Source organism: Rosa chinensis, chromosome 1, assembly GCF_002994745.2.
Source record: "Rosa chinensis cultivar Old Blush chromosome 1, RchiOBHm-V2, whole genome shotgun sequence".
In the NCBI taxonomy this organism is placed as follows: domain Eukaryota; kingdom Viridiplantae; phylum Streptophyta; class Magnoliopsida; order Rosales; family Rosaceae; genus Rosa; species Rosa chinensis.
The window spans coordinates 36419388-36442044 of NC_037088.1; the positions used below are offsets into that span (position 1 = coordinate 36419388).

General features: G+C 38.2%; 3 protein-coding genes and 1 non-coding gene across 8 annotated transcripts; 1 reads left to right on the forward strand and 3 right to left on the reverse strand.

The window, feature by feature from the left end:
- Positions 1-1867: 1867 nt before the first annotated feature.
- LOC112196201 (putative invertase inhibitor) lies at positions 1868-2711 on the reverse strand. Its single transcript, XM_024336521.2, has one exon. It carries the CDS (start codon positions 2659-2661, stop codon positions 2098-2100), a length of 564 nt encoding a protein of 187 aa, XP_024192289.1. The 5' UTR covers positions 2662-2711; the 3' UTR covers positions 1868-2097.
- Positions 2712-3968: 1257 nt separating this feature from the next.
- On the reverse strand, positions 3969-12998 carry LOC112187778. 5 transcript variants are annotated; one of them, XR_002931225.2, is made up of 5 exons: positions 12142-12998; positions 11966-12045; positions 11206-11289; positions 8106-8163; positions 6912-7891 (listed from the first exon to the last, which is right to left on the reverse strand). It is a non-coding gene; the product is annotated as an uncharacterized LOC112187778 (transcript). The 5 variants fall into 5 exon arrangements; XR_005804955.1 differs by lacking the exons at positions 6912-7891; positions 8106-8163 and adding an exon at positions 10219-10522 and having other exon boundaries at positions 12142-12404; positions 12498-12998; XR_005804956.1 differs by lacking the exons at positions 6912-7891; positions 8106-8163 and adding an exon at positions 3969-4056.
- Positions 4350-6773, forward strand: LOC112196211 (acyl carrier protein 1, mitochondrial). Its single transcript, XM_024336527.2, has 2 exons — positions 4350-4632; positions 6364-6773. The coding sequence occupies exons 1-2, from the start codon at positions 4432-4434 to the stop codon at positions 6538-6540; spliced, it is 378 nt and encodes a 125-aa protein (XP_024192295.1). The 5' UTR covers positions 4350-4431; the 3' UTR covers positions 6541-6773.
- Positions 8281-10112, reverse strand: LOC121048891 (putative invertase inhibitor). Its single transcript, XM_040512929.1, has one exon. The coding sequence runs from the start codon at positions 9160-9162 to the stop codon at positions 8602-8604; it is 561 nt and encodes a 186-aa protein (XP_040368863.1). The 5' UTR covers positions 9163-10112; the 3' UTR covers positions 8281-8601.
- Positions 12999-22657: the final 9659 nt, after the last annotated feature.

Here is a 22657-nt window from a genome sequence, read left to right on the forward strand (position 1 = left end):
GACATGTTCTATCCAATCAGTTTTCAGGATTGGTTGTGTTCCTGCTCATGTTTTAAGTGCTATTTTTCATTATATGGTTTCACCTGCTAGCTCGTGGTTAATGTGTCTTGGAGTTGAATGTGCATCAACCCCAATTAGCCTTATGGCCTTGGCTGGCTCCAATTTGACTACATTTTTCAAGAATACTAGATGGACCACTTGTTTTGAGTTTTCTAGTGATCCATTGAAGTGTTATTAGATCAGTTGCCAAAACCGTGTATTAAGGTCCAGTTTGAGAGAGCTTATAGTTATGTAAAAGTCATTTATTTATTAGAAGCACATGAAATTTCATTAGAGCTTTTATGATACCGATCTGGAATGCTTTCTAGAAAGCACCTGCCTAACTTTCCAGCTCCTAAAAGAACAAATTTCAAGTTACAAGAAGCCTCTTGGTTTCTTTGGAAGCTCTTTTCACATTTTGAAAATCACTCTTCACATGCTGAAAAGGTAACTTGGAATTGGCACTAGTTTTATGTCTTGACGGAGCCTTCTCATCCATTTATATTGCTTTGGCAATGTCCCATTTCTGCTACAAAATCGGTACAATTCCTTCAACATTTTGAATTGGCAGTACCTCATCGATCATCATGTAGCTTAGCTTAGTGTTATGAAATGCTATAATGTTGTTTAGCATTAAAGTCTAAGACATCAACCAAAGTAACTCTTTCTTGAAGTTACTCCAAAACACAGATTTGATTGACTTGTGCCTTCCCAAAATTATTTAGTTTAAAAAAAATAAATAAAACTTATACTGGTTTTAAATGTAACTATAGAATGGATGGGTACCCATAAAGATAAACAACACTTTTGAGTCATGTGCTTCACAATAGTTGTCATATATAAGACTTGTATTAGGGTTAATTGGTCACATTTCTTCGAAAGTTATCATATCCTTTAGCTACTTATAATAGACCACATGTCACATACAACAACCAAAGCACACATAGAATTCTTGTATCAACAGCCAGATTTTAATCGTGGAAGCAATCTACTAGTTCATAAAGAACTTATGCTGCAAGGTTCTACACTTCTACCTCATCATTCCAAATATTATTGAACCTAGACAACATTGTTTTGGAAAGTGTTTCACAGGAGCTAATTTCAGCTTTGGGAAATCACATAGAGAAAGGTAATTGGAGAATCTATCCTTTTCTAATTGAGTTTCATCGCATTCGTCATCTTCTTAGCACTGCCTCTTGGAATTGGATCTCCCGTGAAGCTAACCGTGCTGCCGATGCAACCGCAAAGCTAGCCAAATCGAGGTTGTGCACAAAAGTGTGGGTTAATATACCCCCAACCTCCCTAGTCTCTGTTATAACAAGTGTTAATTGTTTATGTGTTGTAGTTTTGCCTGGTATTCCTACCAGAAGTTTCAGTTGTATTTGGTTTATGTACTTGTTTTTGCCTTCTTCCTTTTGGGTTTTCAATTGAAGTATTTTCAGGTAAAAAAAAAAAAAAATTCATTCCAAATATTTGTTTTCAAGATTTGCGTATATTTAGATTGTCAATAAGCCCTGTCACGAAAGGTACATCAACAACCGATAGTCGTCCATAACACTAGCATATCAATACTGATACTAACACATCGTATTGATGAACAAAATTCCAACACAACATTATTGGATAGAAGCTTATAGTTATCGATACTTCTTAGAATAAGAGAAGTTAATATAATAATAGGATTAGTGAGAAGCTAATCTTTCTTGATATTAGCTTCAAGTCTCAACAATTAGGATTTTTCTAATTATTTCTCTATGATTAACTAAGATTGTTGTTTATGTTACAGCAGTTACAGCTAGCCGAGTTCGATCAGAAACAGCCTAACAAACAAGTAGCAAATAATGGACCACAATAACCCAATAATAAGATTACAAATTCATGAAACACAGCAAGCCATGCATACATTTTATTGTTTTTGTTACAGCAGTTGCAGCTAGCCGAGTTCGATCAGAAACATCCTAACAAACAAGTAGCAAATAATGGACCACAATAACCCAATACTAGATCACAAATTCATGAAACACAGCGAGCCATGCATACATATTATCACCTCTTTATTTAATAAAACGACGAACTGACCATAGTGATAATCATAAGCGCTATATCACACAGCTGAGACATCTCGTTGTTCCTCTTCGTTAATGGCGAAACCAACCCTGGTGTCTCTTCGAATCCATCTTCGCAAGTCGTGGCGGCACCGGCGACCGAACTCACTGCGAGATTGGCGTGTCTGTTGTCCTTCATTTTGTAATCCTTGACGGCTTGCTTGATGCTAGTTATGGCGTCTGTGTAAAGGTCCAAACAGTCATCCAAACACATCCTTACGAACTTGTCAAGCTCCTCGTTCTTGAGAAGATTCTTGATGAAGCGCCTTGTGTTGGTCACATTGTTCTTGACTAGCTTCATGGATATGAGGCCAAGTTGCCGGAGATCGGCGCCTTGGCTGTTTGGGTCGGCTTGGAGAGAAGTCACGCAGAACTTGTAGCTCATGCTGGTGTACTCTTCTTGAGCACATTTCTTGCAGATTTCAGAGATGACATTGTTGGCAGTTATGGGAGTGAAGGTTGATGAGAAGAGGAGGAAGAGAGGGAGGAATGTGAAGGTGAATATGGGAGTTGTCATTTTGTGGGGATGAGAACTATGAAGTTTTGCGGTTGGGGTACTTTTTTTTTTTTTTTGAGAGTATTGCGGTTGGGGTACTATTTATAGGTAGTTTGGATAATTATGCACGTGCCACGTGTTTAACAACATAATTATGGTTAATTCTTTAAAATTCTATTAAAATAAACTAATAATAGTTATCAGTATTAATTAAGCCAATAAGGCTTATGGTTAAATTTTCATAAACCCACAATTTACCCTTCTTTGATTATAGTCTAAAAATTTATAATTTAACATATGAAGGATAAAATAGTAAATATAATAGCAAACTGAATTGAAAGAAATTACCAAAAAAAAAAAATCTTAAACGTTTTGTTAACTGCAATGGCAGTTTTTTTTTTTTTTTTGAGTTGGCAGTTTAAATAGAAAGATTATTTATTAAACAAAAAGTTATTCATAATTTCATAAAAAATAAACAACTTTTTTATAGAAATTGCTAAAACAAATAAAAACTCAAATAAATATTGTAGATACAAATAAAGTATAAAAAAATTAAAACGGCCAATTGACACACACGTGAGCGTGTGTTAAGAGGCTAGTAATTAATGAAGAGAAAGAAATAAAAATTATTCTCTCTCTCTTCCTCTCCAATTCTCTGTTCTTCGGGAGTTTTCATCTTCCTCCCAGCAAACTCAATTGCAGCACACTTCATAAATATCCTCACTCTTCTACTTTTATAATTTAATATTCATAAAGTATGGCAACTCTAAAATAAACAAATAATAACCAAAAAATCCTATAGGATCCGTCCTCTACTGTTCATCGTTCATGTTTAAGCAAGACTTCACTAATTTAATTCAATCCTGATGAAAGCCAAAAGCTTGTAAACAAGCTACTAAGTAGTCCCAATTTAATAAATCATAGGCTTTCTTCAAATCAATTTTAATGGCCATGCTACCTAGATAACCTAGCTTTTTTCTTATTAAACGAAGCGAACAATTCATGAGCTATCAAGATATTATCAGGGATGGATTTACCAAGAGCAAAAGCTTAGCTTCTTGATTAGGAGAAATACATTTATGGAGCAAAGGTTGAAGACTTTGAATCATAATCTTTGTAATAACTTTATAGGCAATATTATATAGACTAATTGGTGGATAGTGATTAATTGTTTCAGGATGTTCATTTTTAGGGATCAAGACAATATTAGTTCTATTGATAAGAGAAATATCTAAATTATGATGAAGGAAATTAGAAACCAAATTAAATAATGGGATGCGAATTTGATTCCAATATGTGTGATAAAAGATAGCAGGAAGACCATCAAGGCCAAGAGATTTCAAAGGTCCAATAGAGTGAATAGCATGATATACATCTTCCATGGTAATAGGAGCTATAAGATACAATTGTCTTCTTCTGCAGAAATACAAGGATGAATTAGAGAAAGAAAAGAGCTCAAAGCATCATTAGAAGGAGTAAAGGAAGTGGTAAATCGAGATTTACAAGCTTTCAGAAGAATAGAAGCTATTTGATAATTTTCATGGTTAGAAGGAGCAAAAGTGTTCAAGTACTTTTCACGGTTATATTTCAATAATTTCAAATAATGAGATCAGAAGCCATTTTCAGAAAAGAAAAAAAAAAAGTGAGAGTGAAAACAAAAGCATGTGCCAAACACGTGACTTTAAAGCTTTTTAGTTCAGCACCACTATTTTCACCAACAGCAAACCAAAGACCTCGAGAGAGAGCAAAGCTTGGCACAAGAGAAGAAGCAGCGGCAGTTGAGAGAGTGAGATGGCGGTGAGAGCAGCTCTTCTGCGGCACGTGCGAGTTCCACTACAAACCCTAAACCCAGCAGTAACGCTAACCGGACCCAAATGGGGCCCACCTTCTCTCCGGTGGATGTCTTCGCACGACGATCATCTCACCAAAAACGAGGTCACCGATAGAGTCCTCTCCGTCGTCAAGTGCTTCCCCAAAGTCGATCCTTCTACGGTAATAACCTTCTCCTATTTGGGCTTTGAAATTTCTGAATTGTTTCAATTTCAATTTGGGGTCCAATTTGGGATAAGAGAGAATTGAGATTTTTGGATCTAATTGACCTGTTTTGGGAGTTGATTCGAGTGTTGAAGTGTTGTTGGAATGTAGAAATGTTGGTGTAGCTGTTCTAAGTGTGACCTTTAATCATGCCGTAATGTGCCCTCTTAGATTGTTTGGTGGTAAATTTGGATCTTTTTTTTTTTTTTTTTTTTAATAAGGTTGATAGGACCTCATAGGTGGAAATCACTTGCCGAAGATTTCATATAACCGCTACTAATCTTATGCTTTACTGATGTGAGATAAGTAGAGGCTAGGTTCTTCGTGAGTCTTGCTTTTTAGGACTAGTAGAAGTGCTCATGTAAGCTTGGGGAGAACAGCTAGCTCTGGGTTTTTGAGTGGCAGTTCACTCCTAACCACAACTTATCCACTGATTCTAATACACGTCTGTTAACATAACAACAAAGAGATATCCCACTTTACACCGGCTTTTATACTCGGCACGGTGCTTTGTTTGTTTGCTTTGATACTAAATTGTATGAAATTAGAATTTGCCTTTGGAAAACCTAGTTATTAAGGAAAGGTGTGGAGGGGATAATGCAGAAGTGTTGTGCTGTGACCAAGAATTCATGGTCACCCACCACTGGTTTTAGCTTCAAGGGTTAAGATGAATGCATTTTTAGTGTTTTAATCTCGATCATTGGTATCAGATAGATGAGGTGACCATGAATTCCTTGGTCACCAAGTGACCAAGAGATCATTAATCAGAGTTGATGATATACCCAGAACTAACCCCGTAAATTGCCGGCATGTAATGTACATTCTTCATCATCGTTGTTCTTGAATGTGGATTTATTATTCATTAATTGGGTTTTTATTACTGGTGTGGAATAAGAACAGGCACAAACCATATAAGTAATAGATGGGCATGTAATGCACATTCATCATCATCATTGATCTTGATTGTGGATTTTTTTACTATTCTTTTGTTGGGCTTGTACGGATAATGTACAATTTATCATCCGAGTAAAGTACTTGCAGTTGTTAACTGGGATATTTGAAAATATTTAAAAACTCACTGGTACGAGGCATAGATTTAATCCTGGGAATTTCATAGGTCAATTGTTGAGGCAAGTTTTCTTTTGATAATAAGACTGATATCAGCCACGCTAAAGTAATGATATATTGATGGTAACTTTATAATGAAACTTACATTGCTGGTCTTTTGAAATGACACTTAAAATTTTGGTCCTTTGTACAGAAACTCTGCCACAATTTAGGTCCTCGACTACTAAGATCCGGAGATATTGGGTTTCATAGACAAAAGTGGATTATGAATGATTGCTCTTCATGTGTATTACTCTGCTTTGATATGTCCGTACTCTAGTAGTTTAACAGTTCTAAATAAATAGTAGAAGCTAAGAATCAAATTAATATTACTTGCAGATCTATTTTGACGCTTATATACTATTTGTTAGGGGCCTCATAGATGCAATGACATAATGCCCTTTTACCCAATACAAGTGTTCCTCCCCTTTTCTTTCTGATTGTGAATCTTCATCTCTCTTATTTCACAAGTATAAACGTGTTTCTCCCTTTCTGCTTGTCTTTGTCTCATGAATGAAGTACTATAATTTTGTTTTGGCTGAAATTTTCTGGGATTTCTGATTTTTCTGCAATTATCTACAGGTGACTCCTGATGTACATTTCCAAAAAGATTTGGGCTTAGATAGCTTGGATAATGTGGAGATTGTAATGGCTCTAGAAGAAGAGTTCAAGCTTGAGATTCCTGACAAGGAAGCTGATAAGATTGATTCTACAAATCTGGCCATTGAGTACATCTCTAACCATCCAATGGCTTCATAACTACCTTTAGCAGCAGGCTTGTCTCATTGCCTGAGCTGTTGAAACGTATTTTTGTTATCGATCATGTGACATTTGTAGGAATTTGCTCATCATGTGGGCTGGAAATAATTTGCATCTGTCTGAAAGAGAGTATTCTTCCTGGAACTGTTGTTTAAACATCTTTGCAATGTTTTGATTGTAAACAGTGACATGTTCTATCCCATCAGTTTTCAGGATTGGTTGTGTTCCTGCTCGTGTTTTAAGTGCTATTTTTCATTATATGGTTTCACCTGCTAGCTTGTGGTTGATGTGTCTTGGAGTTGAATGTGCATCAACCCCAATTAGCCTTATGGCCTTTGCTAGCCCCAATTTGACTACTTTTTCCAAGAATACTAGATGGACCACTTGTTTTGAGTTTTCTAGTGATCCATTGAAGTGTTATTAGATCAGTTGCCAAAACCATGTATTAAGGTCCAGTTTGAGAGAGCTTAGACGGTATACCTATGTGCATTTATTTGTTAGCACATGAAATTTCAATAGAGCTTTTCGGATACTGATCTGGAATGCTCTCTAGAAAGCACCTGCCTAACTTTCCAGCTCCTAAAAGAACACATAATTACAAGTTACAAGAAGCCTCCTGGTTTCTTTGGAAGCCCTTTCGACAGTTTGAAAATCACTCTTCACGCGCTGGAAAGGTAACTTGGAATTGGCACTAGTATTACTTCTTGATGAAGCCTTCTCATCCATTTATATTGCTTTGGCAATGTCCCATTTCTGCTTCAAAATCTGTACATTTCTTTCAACAATTTGCAAAATCTGTACATTTCCTTCAACATTTTGAATTGACAGTACCTCATCGATCATCATGTAGCTTAGCTTAGTGTTATGAAAAGCTATAATGTTGTTTAGCATTAAAGTCTAAGATATTGACCAAAGTAACTCTTTCTTGAAGTTACTCCAAAACACAGATTTGATTTACTTGTGCCTTCCCAAAATTATTCAGTTTAAAAAAAGTTATACCGGTAAAAATAATTTTTTTTAGAATTTTTACTCTACTTTTGCTCCTCTGTGAGAGCGAAACCCTAGAGAACCGCCTCTACAGTTGTTAGAAAAACCAGGCGGCAGCGTCGGACGGGTCAGAATGGACCCAATGTCCGGTGATGGATGTTCGTGGAATAACCCCAGTCGGTGTGGTTGTGTGGTAGTGATTGTGCTGTCCAAATGGCGACGTGGTTCTGTCAAGTTAGGTGGCCGGCGGGGAGGGTTGGTGTCGTCCTCCTCAAGAGCGGAGATGAGCCGATGAGGTCGTCCCGTGCTTCAAAACATAGAATGGATGGGAACCCATAAAGATAAACAACACTTTTTGAGTCACCTGTGCTTCACAATAGTTGTCATATGACTTGTATTAGGGTTAATTGGTCACGTTCCTTCGAAAGTTATTATCCTTTAGCTACTTATAGTAGACCACATGTCACATACAACAACCAGAGCACACATGTAGAATTCTTGTATCAACAGCCAGATTTTAATCGTGGAAGCAATCTACTAATTCATAAAGAACTTATGCTGCAAGGTCAAGGTTCTACCTCATCATTTCAAAGATTTGTTTTCAAGAACTGCGCGTACTTATATTCTCAATAAACCCTGTCACGAAAGCACAACTGATAGTCATCTATAACGCTAGCATATCGATACTGATACTAACACATCATATTGATGAACAAAATTCCAACACAACATTATTGAATACATGCAAGCTTATAGTTATCAATACGTCTTATAATAAGAGAACTTAATATAATAGGATAAATGAGAAGCTAATCTTTCTTGATATTAGCTTCAAATCTAACCAATTAGGAATTTTCTAATTATTTCTCTATGATTAACTAGATTGTTGTTTTTTTTTTTTTTTGACGATAACTAGATTGTTGTTTATGTTACAGCAGTTACAGCTACCCGAGATCAGAAACAACCTAGCAAACTAGAAGCAAACAATGGACCACAATAAGTCAATAACCCAATAATAAGATTACAGATTCATGAACCACAGCCAGCCATGCATACATATTATCACCTCTTTATCTAATATAAAGACGAACTGACCATATTGATAATCGAAAGCGCTATAATACACAGCTGAAACGTCTCTTTGTTCCTTTTCGTTAATGGCGAAACCAACCCTGGTCTCTCCTCGAATCCATCTTCGCAAGTCGTGGAGGCATCGACGATCGAACTCACTTCGATATTGGCGTCTTTGTTGTGCTTCTTTTTGTAATTCTTGATGGCTTGCTTGATGGTGGGTATGGCGTCTGTGTAAAGCTCCAAACAGTCATCCAAACGCGCCCTTACGAACTTGTCAAGCTTCTTGTTCTTGAGAAGATGCTTGATGAAGTGCCTCGTGTTGGTCACGTTGTGCTGGACTAGCTTCATGGAGATGAGGCCGAGTCGCCGGAGATCGGCTCTGTGGCTGTTTGGGGCGGCTTGGAGAGAAGTCACGCAGAACTTGTAGCTCAGGTTGGGGTCGTTCCGAGCACATTTCTTGCAGGTTTCAGAGATGAGATTGTTGGCAGTTATGGGAGTGAAGGTTGATGAGATGAGGAGAAAGAGAGGGAGGAATGTGAAGGTGAATATGGGAGTTGTCATTTTGTGGGGATGAGAACTATGAAGTTTTGCGAGGTAGGGGTATTTATAGGTAGTTTGGATAAGCACGTAGTACCATATCTGTGAGATTGTGGGGAAGGAGCGTAATGTGGGAGACTTGGAGCGAACAACTATCTAAACAGAATGGAATGAATAACATGAAAAATGAATATAAAGGTTGACCTAGTTTGTTGGTGACAAGAACTATATGGTGACTCATTGTTGAATTTGTTATGAGAATTGAGATTAATATTTTAATTGATTTAAATTTAAAATTGGTGATGAAGTCTTTGATCACCGGGTGACGCTTTTTCGATGCAATTCAATGACGGGTGTTTCCAAATGTACCCAGAAATATCTTAACACACCCAGCCCTAGAATATTGTGTTTAATTTTTCTAAATTTACCCAGCCAAAAACCCAGCAATCTTCTAGGCAACAAGCACCATTCAAACCTAGCAATCATCATTCAAAGTTTCAAACCTAGCAAACATATACTCGATATAAACCTAAATGTCATCTCCATCATCACAATTAAGACTTGAGAATTTAGACCAAAGAGAGAAAACACTAGTTTTGTTTCTAGAGGAGCCCACTGATCAAGAACTTTCATGAATCAATCAAAGTCATCAAACAATGCTGCCAACAAAAATGTGTGATATGTCCAGCTTGTATCCATGAGTCTTCTCCCTGACAAGTTCAGGTTCCAGAGTAGTATTGAACTCAATGAAGCAGCAAATAGTCCATGGTCTTCTGCGTTTTGGGTTCAAGAGGCATCCAAAATCCATCTTCCTTGATCAGTGGGCACCAGAAGGTTATTGCTAGCTTGCTGTAAATTATGTGAATGACATTTCAAGCTTCTCAAATTTCTCAATCAGTGTAGTGACCTGAAAGGGGGGTCCCACATCGCCGCGACCCCGAGCCAATGAGAAACTGACATGTCACGAATGACATCCCGATAACTCATCAACCCGAAATCGCAAGGCCTTTTTGGGTTCAAACTGTTGGTTTACAAGACACTTTCTTGGACAAGTCGTTCTAGCAACCAAACAACACATTTTCAAAAGCGGAATTTGAAATGGGCTAAGTGTTATGGGCTTGCAATCGGAGCCCAATTTGGAAAATAAAACAAATAACTAAATAACTACAAACATGGGAGACGCGCCCCAGGGTTACGGGTCTCCCGGAATTTTGTGAATGAGCGAATAGAAAACAAATAAATTAGTGAGGAAATAAATAACCAAATTACTTCAAAATCCGATAAAGGACCAAAACCATTTCTTGATAAAGTCAAAGATGAATACGCCAAGCCAGGCATGTGCCTCCTCTATATGCTCCTCGACCACATCTTCGAAACCTGCACACTGTTGTAGGGGTGAACTTTCGTCCTCGCATGCCCAGTAGGGGCCGACCCAACCATGCTAGGTTTGAAAGATAATATATTTGAAAATATTTACTACATAATATTGTGCACGTTTATCGAAAATACTTTAAAAATAGGCAACCACAAACATTTATTTCTTTTATAAAGCATATGCAGTATGCTTCACACAATTTGGAGCTCCGAGATACTTACCAGCCGGCTAAAATAAAATAAATCGGTGACCGACCTGGTTCGTCCTGAATTCGAGAACCAGCCAACTACTCTGTAGTACTTCCGACTACAAGTAGCGAAAGTGTCCATTTCCTGGCTCTGAGTCTCCTATGACTGGTTCACTGTCTATACGTATCTTTCCTCGACAAACATAGGAGCACAGCCCCCTCCGGAGGTTCACGGTTATCGACACCGTGGGATCCCTAGGAATCTAAGCGTCTAGGTCCCATTCACTTTCAGGTCACAAGTATAAACATACAAGGGTACAGTATCTCAACATGCAAGTCTAGCCTTGGTTTTCGTAATTAGCAATTATCAGTTCTGAAAACACATGTATCACGAGGCATCGACTAATGAACAACCAAAGACGTTCTTGCAGGCAACTTACTATCTTAGAATAGCATTCCACATATATCGAAAAGCCTCTAACAAGGAAGGAACAGCTCACCCTACCTGGAATTGGAGTGCTCGTCCACACTTGGGTTCGTTCCCGACTTTCGATCCTTTATCCAAGCCCAAGTGTACATGCTCGAGTCCCTTAATACATAATTAGTCGAATAAGTAACTAATTAATGACATAACCACATCTTTGGCTAAATAACAACCTTTATTTATTTCCTTTTGCAAGTCATGGTAATTTCCATTTACAATCTGGAACTAGTTTCCCAAATAAACTTCCTTTAACAAGTAATTAATAACGTCCATTCCCAAATAATGACTTCATTTATTAAAAACTTTACTTATTTGGGATATGGATATTCTGTTTGACATCAAACCGAAGACTCTAGATTCAAGTTACCTCATTTAACCTTTGAACTTTCAGATTTAATTCCGTCGATCATTTATTCCTCTCTTTTCAATACTTGTAATTAAATTAGTTCCTAAATAGGAACAAATCCCTCTTAACTGATATAATTGTACAAATTCCTTGTAGGCTTAGTGGATTGAAAGCTTCCTTGATTAAGTTCATTCGCGTCCAAAAAAAAATCCAATTACTTATATGTTTATGCACTTAGCCAAAACATTCGCATAAAATAACTTTCACCAATAATCCAAATTATGCCACATTCTTTTCTTATAATACTTCAATCACTTATTGATTAATTCTTCGCCAAGAATATTGGTTCACCAACATTGATTTTTCTTTAACCATATATTCTTTACAACATCATAAAATCCAAATAATTCTCCAATCCAATTACCATAAATTTACCTTCATCCATTCCATATAAATCTCTCCAATCTCTTCCTTTAATTGCTTCGGCATTTCCATGTTCACAAATCTTCCATAACCTTCAACATAGCAATAAAATAACTTCCTTAACTATTTTGTCAACACCAATAATCCATTTAATTCCAGATTCACAAATGGAAGGTTACGATCCTTACCTTGTCAATCATTTGTCAATGCTGCGAGTATAATCCTCCCCATTAATTCCCTTAACTCCTCCACTTCGAAAAATCCTCGTAAATCACATTTATGAAATTGCACATTAATACCCATTAACACTCTTAACGGAAACTCTACTAATGGGGAATATTGTGATTCGAGCTTACCCAAAACGAGATGATCAAGCAAGTGGTAATTGCAGCGGTGAGGAGGTGTTTCACGGTGGCCCTATTGGTGGTTGCTTCAACCATGGATGGGTCCTCTTTTCAAACCTCAAAACAACGTTTGCATGTTAATGAATCGTTGTTAATTAAAACCCAACGAAACTCACGATTTAGGCCTAGGAAGACAATACCTTACCCTTGGATTCACGGATCTTCACAAAATCTTCAAGCTTCCTCCACCATGGATTCGGCCCTAGTAAATTAGAGACTCTAAAGTGGTTTCGCTCGATTTAGACTGGAGGTCGGAAGACGAAGACATGCAGAGCTACGGTTTCCGGCGAGCTCGTGCGGCGTTTTCCGGCGTTGGAGTTTGAGGCCACGGTTTGGTTTCTGCTTTCTAGGACTTGGTGCTTCGATTCATGATAGTGGTGGTTTGAATCGATAGCTGGAAATCAGAGGACTAGGGGAGACAGCAGCGTCGCAGCTTTGGTGGTCGCGGGTGGAGGCCGGAGGCGGTGCATGTCGACGGCGAGCCCCGGGTTAGGGTCGGTTTTGGGCGCTGCATCGATTGGTGGAGGCAGTGTGGTGAGATGGTGGCCGGATATGTGCTTTCCGATGATGGCAGAGGGAGGAAGGAAGAGAGAGAGCGAGAGGTCGTGGAGGGAAAGAGAGGGAAGAACGCGGCTGAGGGAGAAAATGAGAGAGTTTAGATTTTAGGGTTTCTGATTTCCTATTTATAGTTGCGCGTGTGAAATGTCCATTTTACCCTTGCGACGAATTACGAAACCCTCCTGACTGGTTACTTTCGGGTTTTGGGGTTCGTTACTCTACTCGTTTTTCGTCAACGACTACTTTAGTAATTTCTCGACTTCGTCTAGAGTCCAAAACTCAATTTTCTTAAGACTCAACATTCAGAACTTTGTTACAACCCAACTCATCTCCTTCTCAAATTTACTTCGACAATCTCTATCTCCATAAGCTCTGGTAATCCTCTAGGCCCAAATGGAAGAACATTGGCCCAAACGAAAATTATAGAGCCCAAATTGTGATCTCGACACCAAAATAATTTCCAAAATCGATTTCTTCACTTGAATCACCTTGCGAAAAATCTTATTGGTGAAAAATTACCTTCGAAAATTAACTAAAATTTTTCAGGGGCTCACAATCAGAACCACCGGAAGGTTATATCAACAACGATTATGTTGCCGAACTTGTACTACAGCTCCAAATTAGCATCGTTGCCGATTCCTTTAGCGTCACGTGGAATGCCGAAGGTTTCTCTATGAGGGAGACGGATGGAGTTGAGGTCCAATTGCGAGAGCAATTCCTAGTCTTGTCGACGTCTCTTGGATTTGGTTGCTGGGTTTGTAAATCAAAGAAAGGGTAAAGTTGGAAAGTACATGACAATATTTTAAGTGCTGGGATTGTTGGGTACATTTAGAAAGACCCTTCAATGACTCATTGGTCAGTTTAGATTTTATATTAAACAACAGTAGTTTTAGAGTATCTCCAACAATATTACTTTATTTTTTAAAATATACCTTAAAATTATTTTAACTAACAAATTTTAAAAATATGCTCAACAATATTATTTAAAATTTACTTATATTTTCTTCTAAAAAAAAAATTTTACTTATATTTGAATTAAGTCTTTATTTTAATTAGTTAATTAAAAAATTATTAAATGTCTTTAGTTTGCGAGGGAGAATTCCACAAATGGTCACTCAACTATGACTCATTTGATACTTTGGTCACTTAAGTTTCAAATATATCACTTTGATCACTCAACTATTATACTGTCAATCACTTTAGTCACCTAAGGGGCATTTTATCTCAGTTTGATCCTTCTCCCAATCATTTTAATACATATTTCTCAATTTTTCACAATTGGTTGGACGAAAATATCATTAATATTGTGGTTGGGGTCGTGACCACTTACCCAATTTTAGCCTAAAAATTGCCCACCTGCTCCACTAAGAGTTTTTAAACCCCATTTACCCAATCTAACATTCATTGACAGTATTACCCTCATTTTAATTAATAAATTACATTCATCTCTCTCTCTCTCTCTGAGACTCTCTCTCTCACTTGGATCTCTCTCTCTCTCACCTGGATCTCTCTCTCTCTCCCCTTCCCCACAACTCATTCACCATGGCGAACGACTTTCGGTGCCGACTGACCGGGACGATCTCACCGGCCCTCCCTCGTTTCACTCTCACCTCAATCTCTCTCTCTCACCACCAACTCCGACGCCGCCTCTTCTCCAGCTCTGCCGACAAACTTGATCGCACTGATCCTTCGTTTTCTTCTCCCACCGCTAATCAGGTCCTCGCAATCTTCTTCTTCTTCTGCACCTGCCACCGCAATGTCGACCAAGCCTTCCACCTCTGTGGCTACCACACCGACCCGCTCAACCTCAGCAGTGTCATCCATGTTCTCTACGACTCCAACGGCCTCGAAGAAGCCCACCACCGCTTTGCCCACTCCATTGACTCAGATTGCATCTTTGACCAGCGCACCTGCAACGTCATCATCGCTAGGCTACTTGATTCCAAACCCCACACAACACGTTGGGTGTTCTTCCAGTTTTGAGTGCACTGAAGCCTGAATTTGTTGCCTCTTTGGTTAATTACAAGTCTGATGGATCAGCTCTGCTCGCTCCGCGGCCCAATGAGGCTGATAGAGTGTTGTTTGATGAATGGTTATTGCGAAATTGGCAAGTTGGGTAATGCACAGAAGGTGTTTGATTAAATGTGTGGAAATGGTTATTGGAAGATAATAATGAGATTATTGGGGGGCAGTAAAAAGATTATTGAGGGGCAATAAAATATTTATTGGGCAATAATACGATTATTACGGGGCAATAATAAGATTATTGGGGGGCAGTAATAAGATTATTTATTTGGATAAACCTACTAAAACTTTCAAAATTAAAAACATCTTCATTTTTCACTAATTATTGATCCCTAATAAACTTGTTATTGGGGGGCAATAATATGTTTATTGGGGGGCAGTAATATGTTTATTGGGGAGCAATAATATGATTTAGGTATTACTAGGGGGCAATAAAATCAGACGCTTGAATCCGGACATCAGTCCGGCAAGGTCTCCAATAACTTCTCTCACTAAGTGACAAAGAAGGAGAGGGCAAAATTGTCCCAAAAATAAATAAAAAAGAATAAAAAAAACTTAATTGGGTATTAGGGAAATAATCTCTTAGAGTTTTTGGGTAAGTGGGCAATTTTGAAGCTAAAATTGGGTAAATGATTATTTTCCCTAATTTTTTTAATGAAAAAAAAAAGTGAATAAAGTGAATAACTGAGTTAAAGTTGAGTGACCAAAGTGATATATTTAAAAGGTGAGTGACCAAAGTGTCAAATAGGTAAAAGTTGAGTGACCATTTATGATATTCTCCCTAGTTTGCAACATAAAAGGAAATAATTGATTACTTGTCGAAACTATGTCGGTTACTTGTCATTATCTATATTCTCTATTTTCAATATATAAATAGGTGATAAAAACGTAAAATTTATTATAGTTCCCTTTGGAGAATGAAATCCACACTCTCCATTTTATAATCCACACTACATTTTTTTCTCAGTAACTGAAAGGAAACATGGAGTGTGAATTTCACCCCCTTCTTTTTTTTTTTTTGCTAGGTTGTACTTAATTGTAGGCCTTTTTGGCTAGTAAGAAACATTTCCAGTATTAGCACTAGTGTTGGATGGTGTCTTTTGGTCAATTTGACAAATGAGATGCCTTTCCAATACTATTTAAGTTCTCTTTTATGATGTTTTTGCTTAGATTTGGGGATCGAGAAAAGATACTCTACGGTTGGTTGAGGCTAGGTGTTTGATCAATATGATGATGTATATAGTGGTAACTTGTCAAATACAATACACTGACATGAAGAGGTAGACCGAGATGATTGGTCTTCACTCCTCCGATGTTTAAGTTAGTCAATGTCTTAATGTTGATAGAGTAACGTTAGGTGAGTAATGAATGCTTACCATAAATGAGGAGAGATGACGCCTTGTGTAGAGACGTTGGGGTAATTCTTCTTATCTGTCTTTCGAAGTCCTATTCCTTGAGTAACTGTGTGTTACTCCGATGGAATTGAGCCTAACCGGAACAGTCACTAGATGTGTTCTATTTTATGCTTGGTGGTAGGTTGTATGTACAAGTCCTAAAGTCATCAATCAAGGAGGGTTTTCTTAGTTGGGTGTTGATAACACTAGAGCGTTACTCTGTGCTATAGCATCAAGTATAAATAGTACGCATGAGGTGGCTACCACAGATTTCTTGTTCGGGCACCTGCTTTTTACCCTTTTGAGTGGGCCCAGGGTAGACCTTCCAGAAGTCCCCACTCCCTAGCTAAAGTCTTTATAATTGTCGACAATTGTTTGATGCGGGGGATGTTACTCGTAGGCAGTGGACGTCAGATATCGAGCCTGGTTTATGTGGCCCAACCATCTAGGCGGTTGTAGGTCTATTAATTCATCCCTTAATGAAAGGCCATTGGTCGGGAATTATGAAGTGTGGACTCGTTAATTAAGTCTAGATATGTTGGGTGTCATACTTGTTAGTATTTTGAATATCTTGAGTTTCAAATCTTATTATAGTTGCAACTGAGGTAGCTCATTTTATAAAGAAGCATCGAAGACAGGCTGATGGTTTTTTCTCTTTGAAGTTGGACATCAGTAAAGCCTATGATCAACTTGAATGACAATATATTGAGGTAGTTCTGTACAAGTTAGGATTTTGCAGAAGATGGGTGGACATTGTCTTAGCTACCATGAAATCTGTTAGTTAATCTATTATGATTAATGGCGCACTAACAGGTTTTATTCTTCCAACAAGGGAAATTAGACAAGGTGATAATACTCAGAATCCCGCCACTTGGTGTCAGCTTCCGTTAACGCGAACAAGGGTCCGGATTCTCCGATATCTTGGTAGAGTAGCAAAATGTCGTTACCTGTCAAATGAAATATTACACTGGCTTCAAGAGGGGAGATAGTGGTTGGTGGTCTTCGCTCCTCTGATGCTAAAGTCAATGAATGTATTTATGTTTATAGATTAGAAGTAGGTATGTATTGAATGCATAATCAATAAAGAGATAAGAATTGACCTTTTATATGTGAGGAGGAAGCTGACCTCAGTCTTGTTTTTGATGTGGGATTGATATGCTTCAATCTGATGCTTTCGGACCTCCCTGAGAGGTCGACTTTGAGTGACGCTTGGCTACATATTGCGGCGTGTCAAAACATATTTTGGCCTGAGGCTTGGCTCAGGCAGAAGGTTGGCTTGCAGTGTACCCCGGGGATCATACTTGCCTAGCCATTCTGACAATGGGAGGTGGACTCCAGTTTGTGCTAATTATGGCCAATAGTGTCATGTATGTACACAAGGTGACCCCTTATCTCCTTATCTATTTATCCTCTACTTTTGTTCAGAATGGTACTGTAAAGGATTTATCTATGTCACCCTTAGCTCTTGTTATTCATCACCTATTAATTGCGGATGATAGTTTTCTTTTTGGAGAAGCTAGTGTTAGAGAATGCCAAGCTTTCCTGAATATTCTATCCATTTATGCCAGAGCCTTAGGTCAATTGATTAACTTCAAAACTCTAGTGTGGTATTTAGCGGTAATGTCAGCTTACAAATCAAAAATCATCTAGTTGCAGTCCTTGGAGTTAAGTGTGTAAGGTAGCATGGTCTTTATTTGGGTTGCCTATTCATATTGGACATAACAAGACCGCTACCTTTGCTTATTTGAAAGAGAGACTCATCAAGAAACTTATCAGCTAGAAGTAAAAAAATTCTTAGTGTAGGAGGTAAAGAATTGCTTTTTAAAGTTGTAGCTCAAGCTTTACCGAATTATGTCATGATTTCTTATGTGTTGCCAAAATCCCTTTGTGATGATCTCTAACAGTTGTGCTCTCAATTTTTTTGGAGTAGTACTAATGAAAAAAGAAAGATGCATTAGTGATCTTGGGAGCGGATGTGTCTTCCTAAAGAGGTTGGAAGTATGGATTTTAAGCATTTACACGCTCACAATCTTTCAATGTCGGAAAAACAGAGGTGGAGATTTCTTACCAATGGGTTTTACAAGCCAATTTATTTTAGAGAATTAGCAATGGTACTTCTATAAAGAATTGGGAAGATGAATGGATCCCTAGTGTCTTGGCTCTTTCTTTGAATAGACTTGTGGATACTGTCTTTGAACTGGTGTTCAACCTGATCTGTACTTGATCTCTATCTTGGGATACTGCTGTAGTTCACGCCTTTTTCCAATCTGAGGTGGTAGCTCAGATACTATCCATTCATTTGAGCAGGCGATATGGAGAGGACCGAGTTGCTTAAAAGCTTGAAAAAAGAGGTTGTTTCTCAGTTAAATCTGCCTACAGAATAGCGCAGGATATGTCCATTGGCAATGTCTTAGCTTCAACTTCTACTATTGACCCTTATGCTCCTATTTGGAAGGCTTTATGGAGAGCGAAAGTGCCCAACAAAGTAGCTATTTTTAGGTGGAGAGCAGTACATAATCTCATTCCCACTAGAGCTGCTTTGACTACTAAAGGGTATTTAGGTGAGTTACACTGCGTTGTTTGTTCTGCTATAGTTGAAACAATGGAACATATTTTTTGTGCTTGTAACATTGCTAAGGAGATTTTGGGTGCTCCACCCTTCTCTAGCCCTCCTACTAGCTCTTCAAACCTTCACTACAAAAAATAATTGCAACGGCTACCCCGTTTTGCGTCGGCACCCTTTTGCCGTCGCAAAAAATTGACTTTTTGCTTCGGCAAAATTACGCCGTCGTAAAACTTGCGACTGAGTTGCTACGCCGTAGCAATGGAGTAGCCAAACTTTAATATTTATCTTCGGCGAACGTTTGCAGTCGCAGACTTCTAATAATTGGCGACTGCGTCTAAAATGCCGTCGCAACTAGAGAACAACTACGAGCCCATTCTCTTATTAAATCTATTTTCTCATAAAAAAAACCCTAGCCTATTTCTCTACCGCATCCCTCTTTCTCTTTCTCTTTCTCTCTGTTGTCGATCTCTCTGAAGCAGATCGGATAGGAACTTCCCGTCGCTGGTCCTCCGTGCTCAGTCTCTCCGCTCAGTCCTCTCTCTCTCTCGCTCAGCGGCTCAGTTGTTGTCGCGCTCTCTCTCTCTTATATATCACTTTGTCTCAGCGGCTCAGAACCAGATCGGAACCGGCGGCTTCAGCTTCTTCATCGCTCAGTAGCTCTTGCTCTCTCTTTCTCTCTGCGCGGGCGGCTGCTCTGAAGACTGAAACCATATCTTTCCGAACCAAAAGAAAACCCCCAAAGCCTTCTCTCTCAGCCTCTCTCACATCTAGCCCTAAATCGCTCTTCGTTGGTATGAAATTTCAACCCTTTCAAACTTTAATTGATATGTTTGATTTGCAATTCGCAGTTTTCAACGGAGGAAGATGAACAAAATCTCGACAATTAATTCTTCCTGCTCTAATTTTCTCTCCTGGGCCATTTGATTATATGGCTTTGAAAGTGGGTATCTTGGTTTTGCATCATGGATTGAGATAAACATACAAAATCAGGTATCTGATGATGTGTTAGAAAATTAATTTCTGCTTTCCAGTCGGTTTTGGATTTGGTTCATATATACAGTGCTCCATAGGCATCTCTGTGACGCTAGTTTGTATGCCTTTCTACAGCCAAGTGAACGTACTACTTATGCAGATAGTGAAGCTGCATATAAGTGTCTCAAAGAGAGATATGAGACCAAGTAGGAGGACATAATCCTCTATGGTCAATCTATCGGAAGTGGCCGTACTGTTGATTTTGCTGCCCGTTTGCCTCGACTAAGAGCAATTGTGCTGCATAGTCTGATATTAGAAGATAATCGAGCTGGTGAGCGAGTCATTGTTGATACAAGGAAGAAAAATCCTGCTGATTTTGCTTTATGGAAGGTAATGTCTTGAACTCAAGTAACTGATGGTAGCTATTGGTTATGCTCTCTTATTTTTGTTTATTAGTTCAACTGCAGAAGTTATGTTACAGTCGATCTGCAAAGGAAGGTGAACCCTTCTGGGACAGTCCATGGGCACTGGAAGACCTGGTTGGCATATCGAGTGCAGTGCCATGAGTACTGCTTATCTGGGTTACTCTTTTGACATACATGGTGGAGGGATGGACCTTCTGTTTCCCCCACATGAGAATGAAATTGCTCAGAGTTGTGCTGCTTGTAAACAAAGTTATATAAGCTACTGGATACACAATGGTTTTGTCACTATAGACTCTGAAAAAATGTTCAAATCACTATGGAACTTTTTTACAATTCGACAGGTACAAGTGGTCACAATTTTTTCTTCTAAATTGTTGGGAACCATCATTCTAATGGTTGAGTATCTAGCTTTAGAGTCAAATCCTTGTCTGATTTAATGCTTACGTTATAAATATTTGATATTTCAGGTAAAGTGACTCAGTCACCAGCTCGATTATCCTCTATGTATTCTGTGAAGTGCAGTTGTTGGTTTGATATCCACATGGTGATGTCCTTTAGCTGATGAGTATTATCAAATTACTTTATCTAGATAATATTGAAGCCTGTGTATGTGTCCCTAACCTGATTTTTATTTAATGTGCAGAACATTGATAAATTCCCTCTGGTGAAATATCTTGTGCTGGTAATATATGTAAGTACTTGGATATGTTATTCTGCATTTTCTTCTATTGTTGACTGCTCAATATAGGGAACTTGTGATTGTTTCTGAACATGTTATTCTTCTAATACAGAGAAATTGTTTTTACAAGGTTATGTGAACAATTTGATGCAAGGGAGAAGTAACAGCAGTCAATGGAAGAGTTTGTGTAAATTGTTCAGCAGCATTGGGAGTCATACCGCCAATTAATGAGTGCTGAAATTAATGAGTGCTGAAGCTTTGCAAGTTGCTAAGGCATACCGCCACCTTCTCAAAGCTGTCAAGAACCATGTTGCCAAAGAAGACACTAAGCGGCATTTCAGAGATTATGTAACTGAAGAATTTAGATTCACATGAAAAACCCAGTCCAGACTATCTGCTGCAACAATAGATTCTCTGAAGTTGTTTTGGATATGACTATCTGACTATCATGAGGCTGGGTCAGATCTGGCACTTACAAGTGAGGTATCTGATATTATGTTCTTGTTTTTCTTTCTTTTAACAACGTCTGTGTTTTTATCTTCTTATTTGGTTGTTTGTTTTCATTGATTTTGGATGTTGATCAATTCTGGGTCAAGTAACTGTAACTATTCATGTAACTGGTCATGTAACTGACCATGTCACTGACCAAGTAACTGTAACTGGTCATGTAACTGGTCACGTAACTGACCATGTCACTGACCAAGTAACTGACCATGTCACTGACCAAGTATCTGTAACTGGTCAAGTAACTGACCATGTCACTGGTCAAGTAACTGATCAAGTAACTATAACTAGTCATGTAACTGGTCACGTAACTGACCATGTCACTGGTCAAGTAACTGATCAAGTAACTATAACTAGTCATGTAACTGGTCACGTAGCTGACCATGTCACTGACCAAGTATCTGTAACTGGTCAAGTAACTGACCATGTCACTGGTCAAGTAACTGACCAAATAACTGTAGCTGGTCAAGTAACTGACCATGTCACTGACCAAGTAACTGTAACTGGTCACGTAAGGGATACAATTTCTGGATTTGTCTTCAGCTTTCTCATTTCAATTTTCTTTTCTTCTCACAAACTCATAAAATCGTTCATGTCTCTACAAATTACCAACTTTTAGTCCAATACACAAACAAACATGGGATAAGACTATTTTGACTATTATACTCTTTAGTCCTAAGCAGTACCAAACATGGGTCAGATATTAACATAACATATCCCAGGTTAGAAGAGTCCTAGATTATTATAGGAAATAAGGTGGGGGATAATAGTCCCACGTAACAAACACCACCTAATTGTAATACTTTGGTTCAGGTTTAGTGGTTGATTCTATTATAATTGTACTTTTTCTGTTTTCTGTGTGGTGATTAAGCATTTCTTCTTTCCTCTTTTTTTTTTTTGGGGGGGGGTTCCTGAACAGGGTAGTGGTAAACAATTCTGGTGTGGAAGAAAACAAGGAAAAGACAATGGTTATCTAAAGCTTGACTTGTACGAGAATTCTGTTATCTAAAGTTGGGTTACTGCATATTTACCTTGCTTGCAATCTAATTTCATGGTATAATTTCTTCATTTTGTTTCTGTTTTTACTAGCCTTTCTGTTTATACTTTTGAAGTATGTCATTAGTTATAATATCAGTTGTTACGGATTCTGCTTAGTGCTTATTTACTTGGGGTAGAT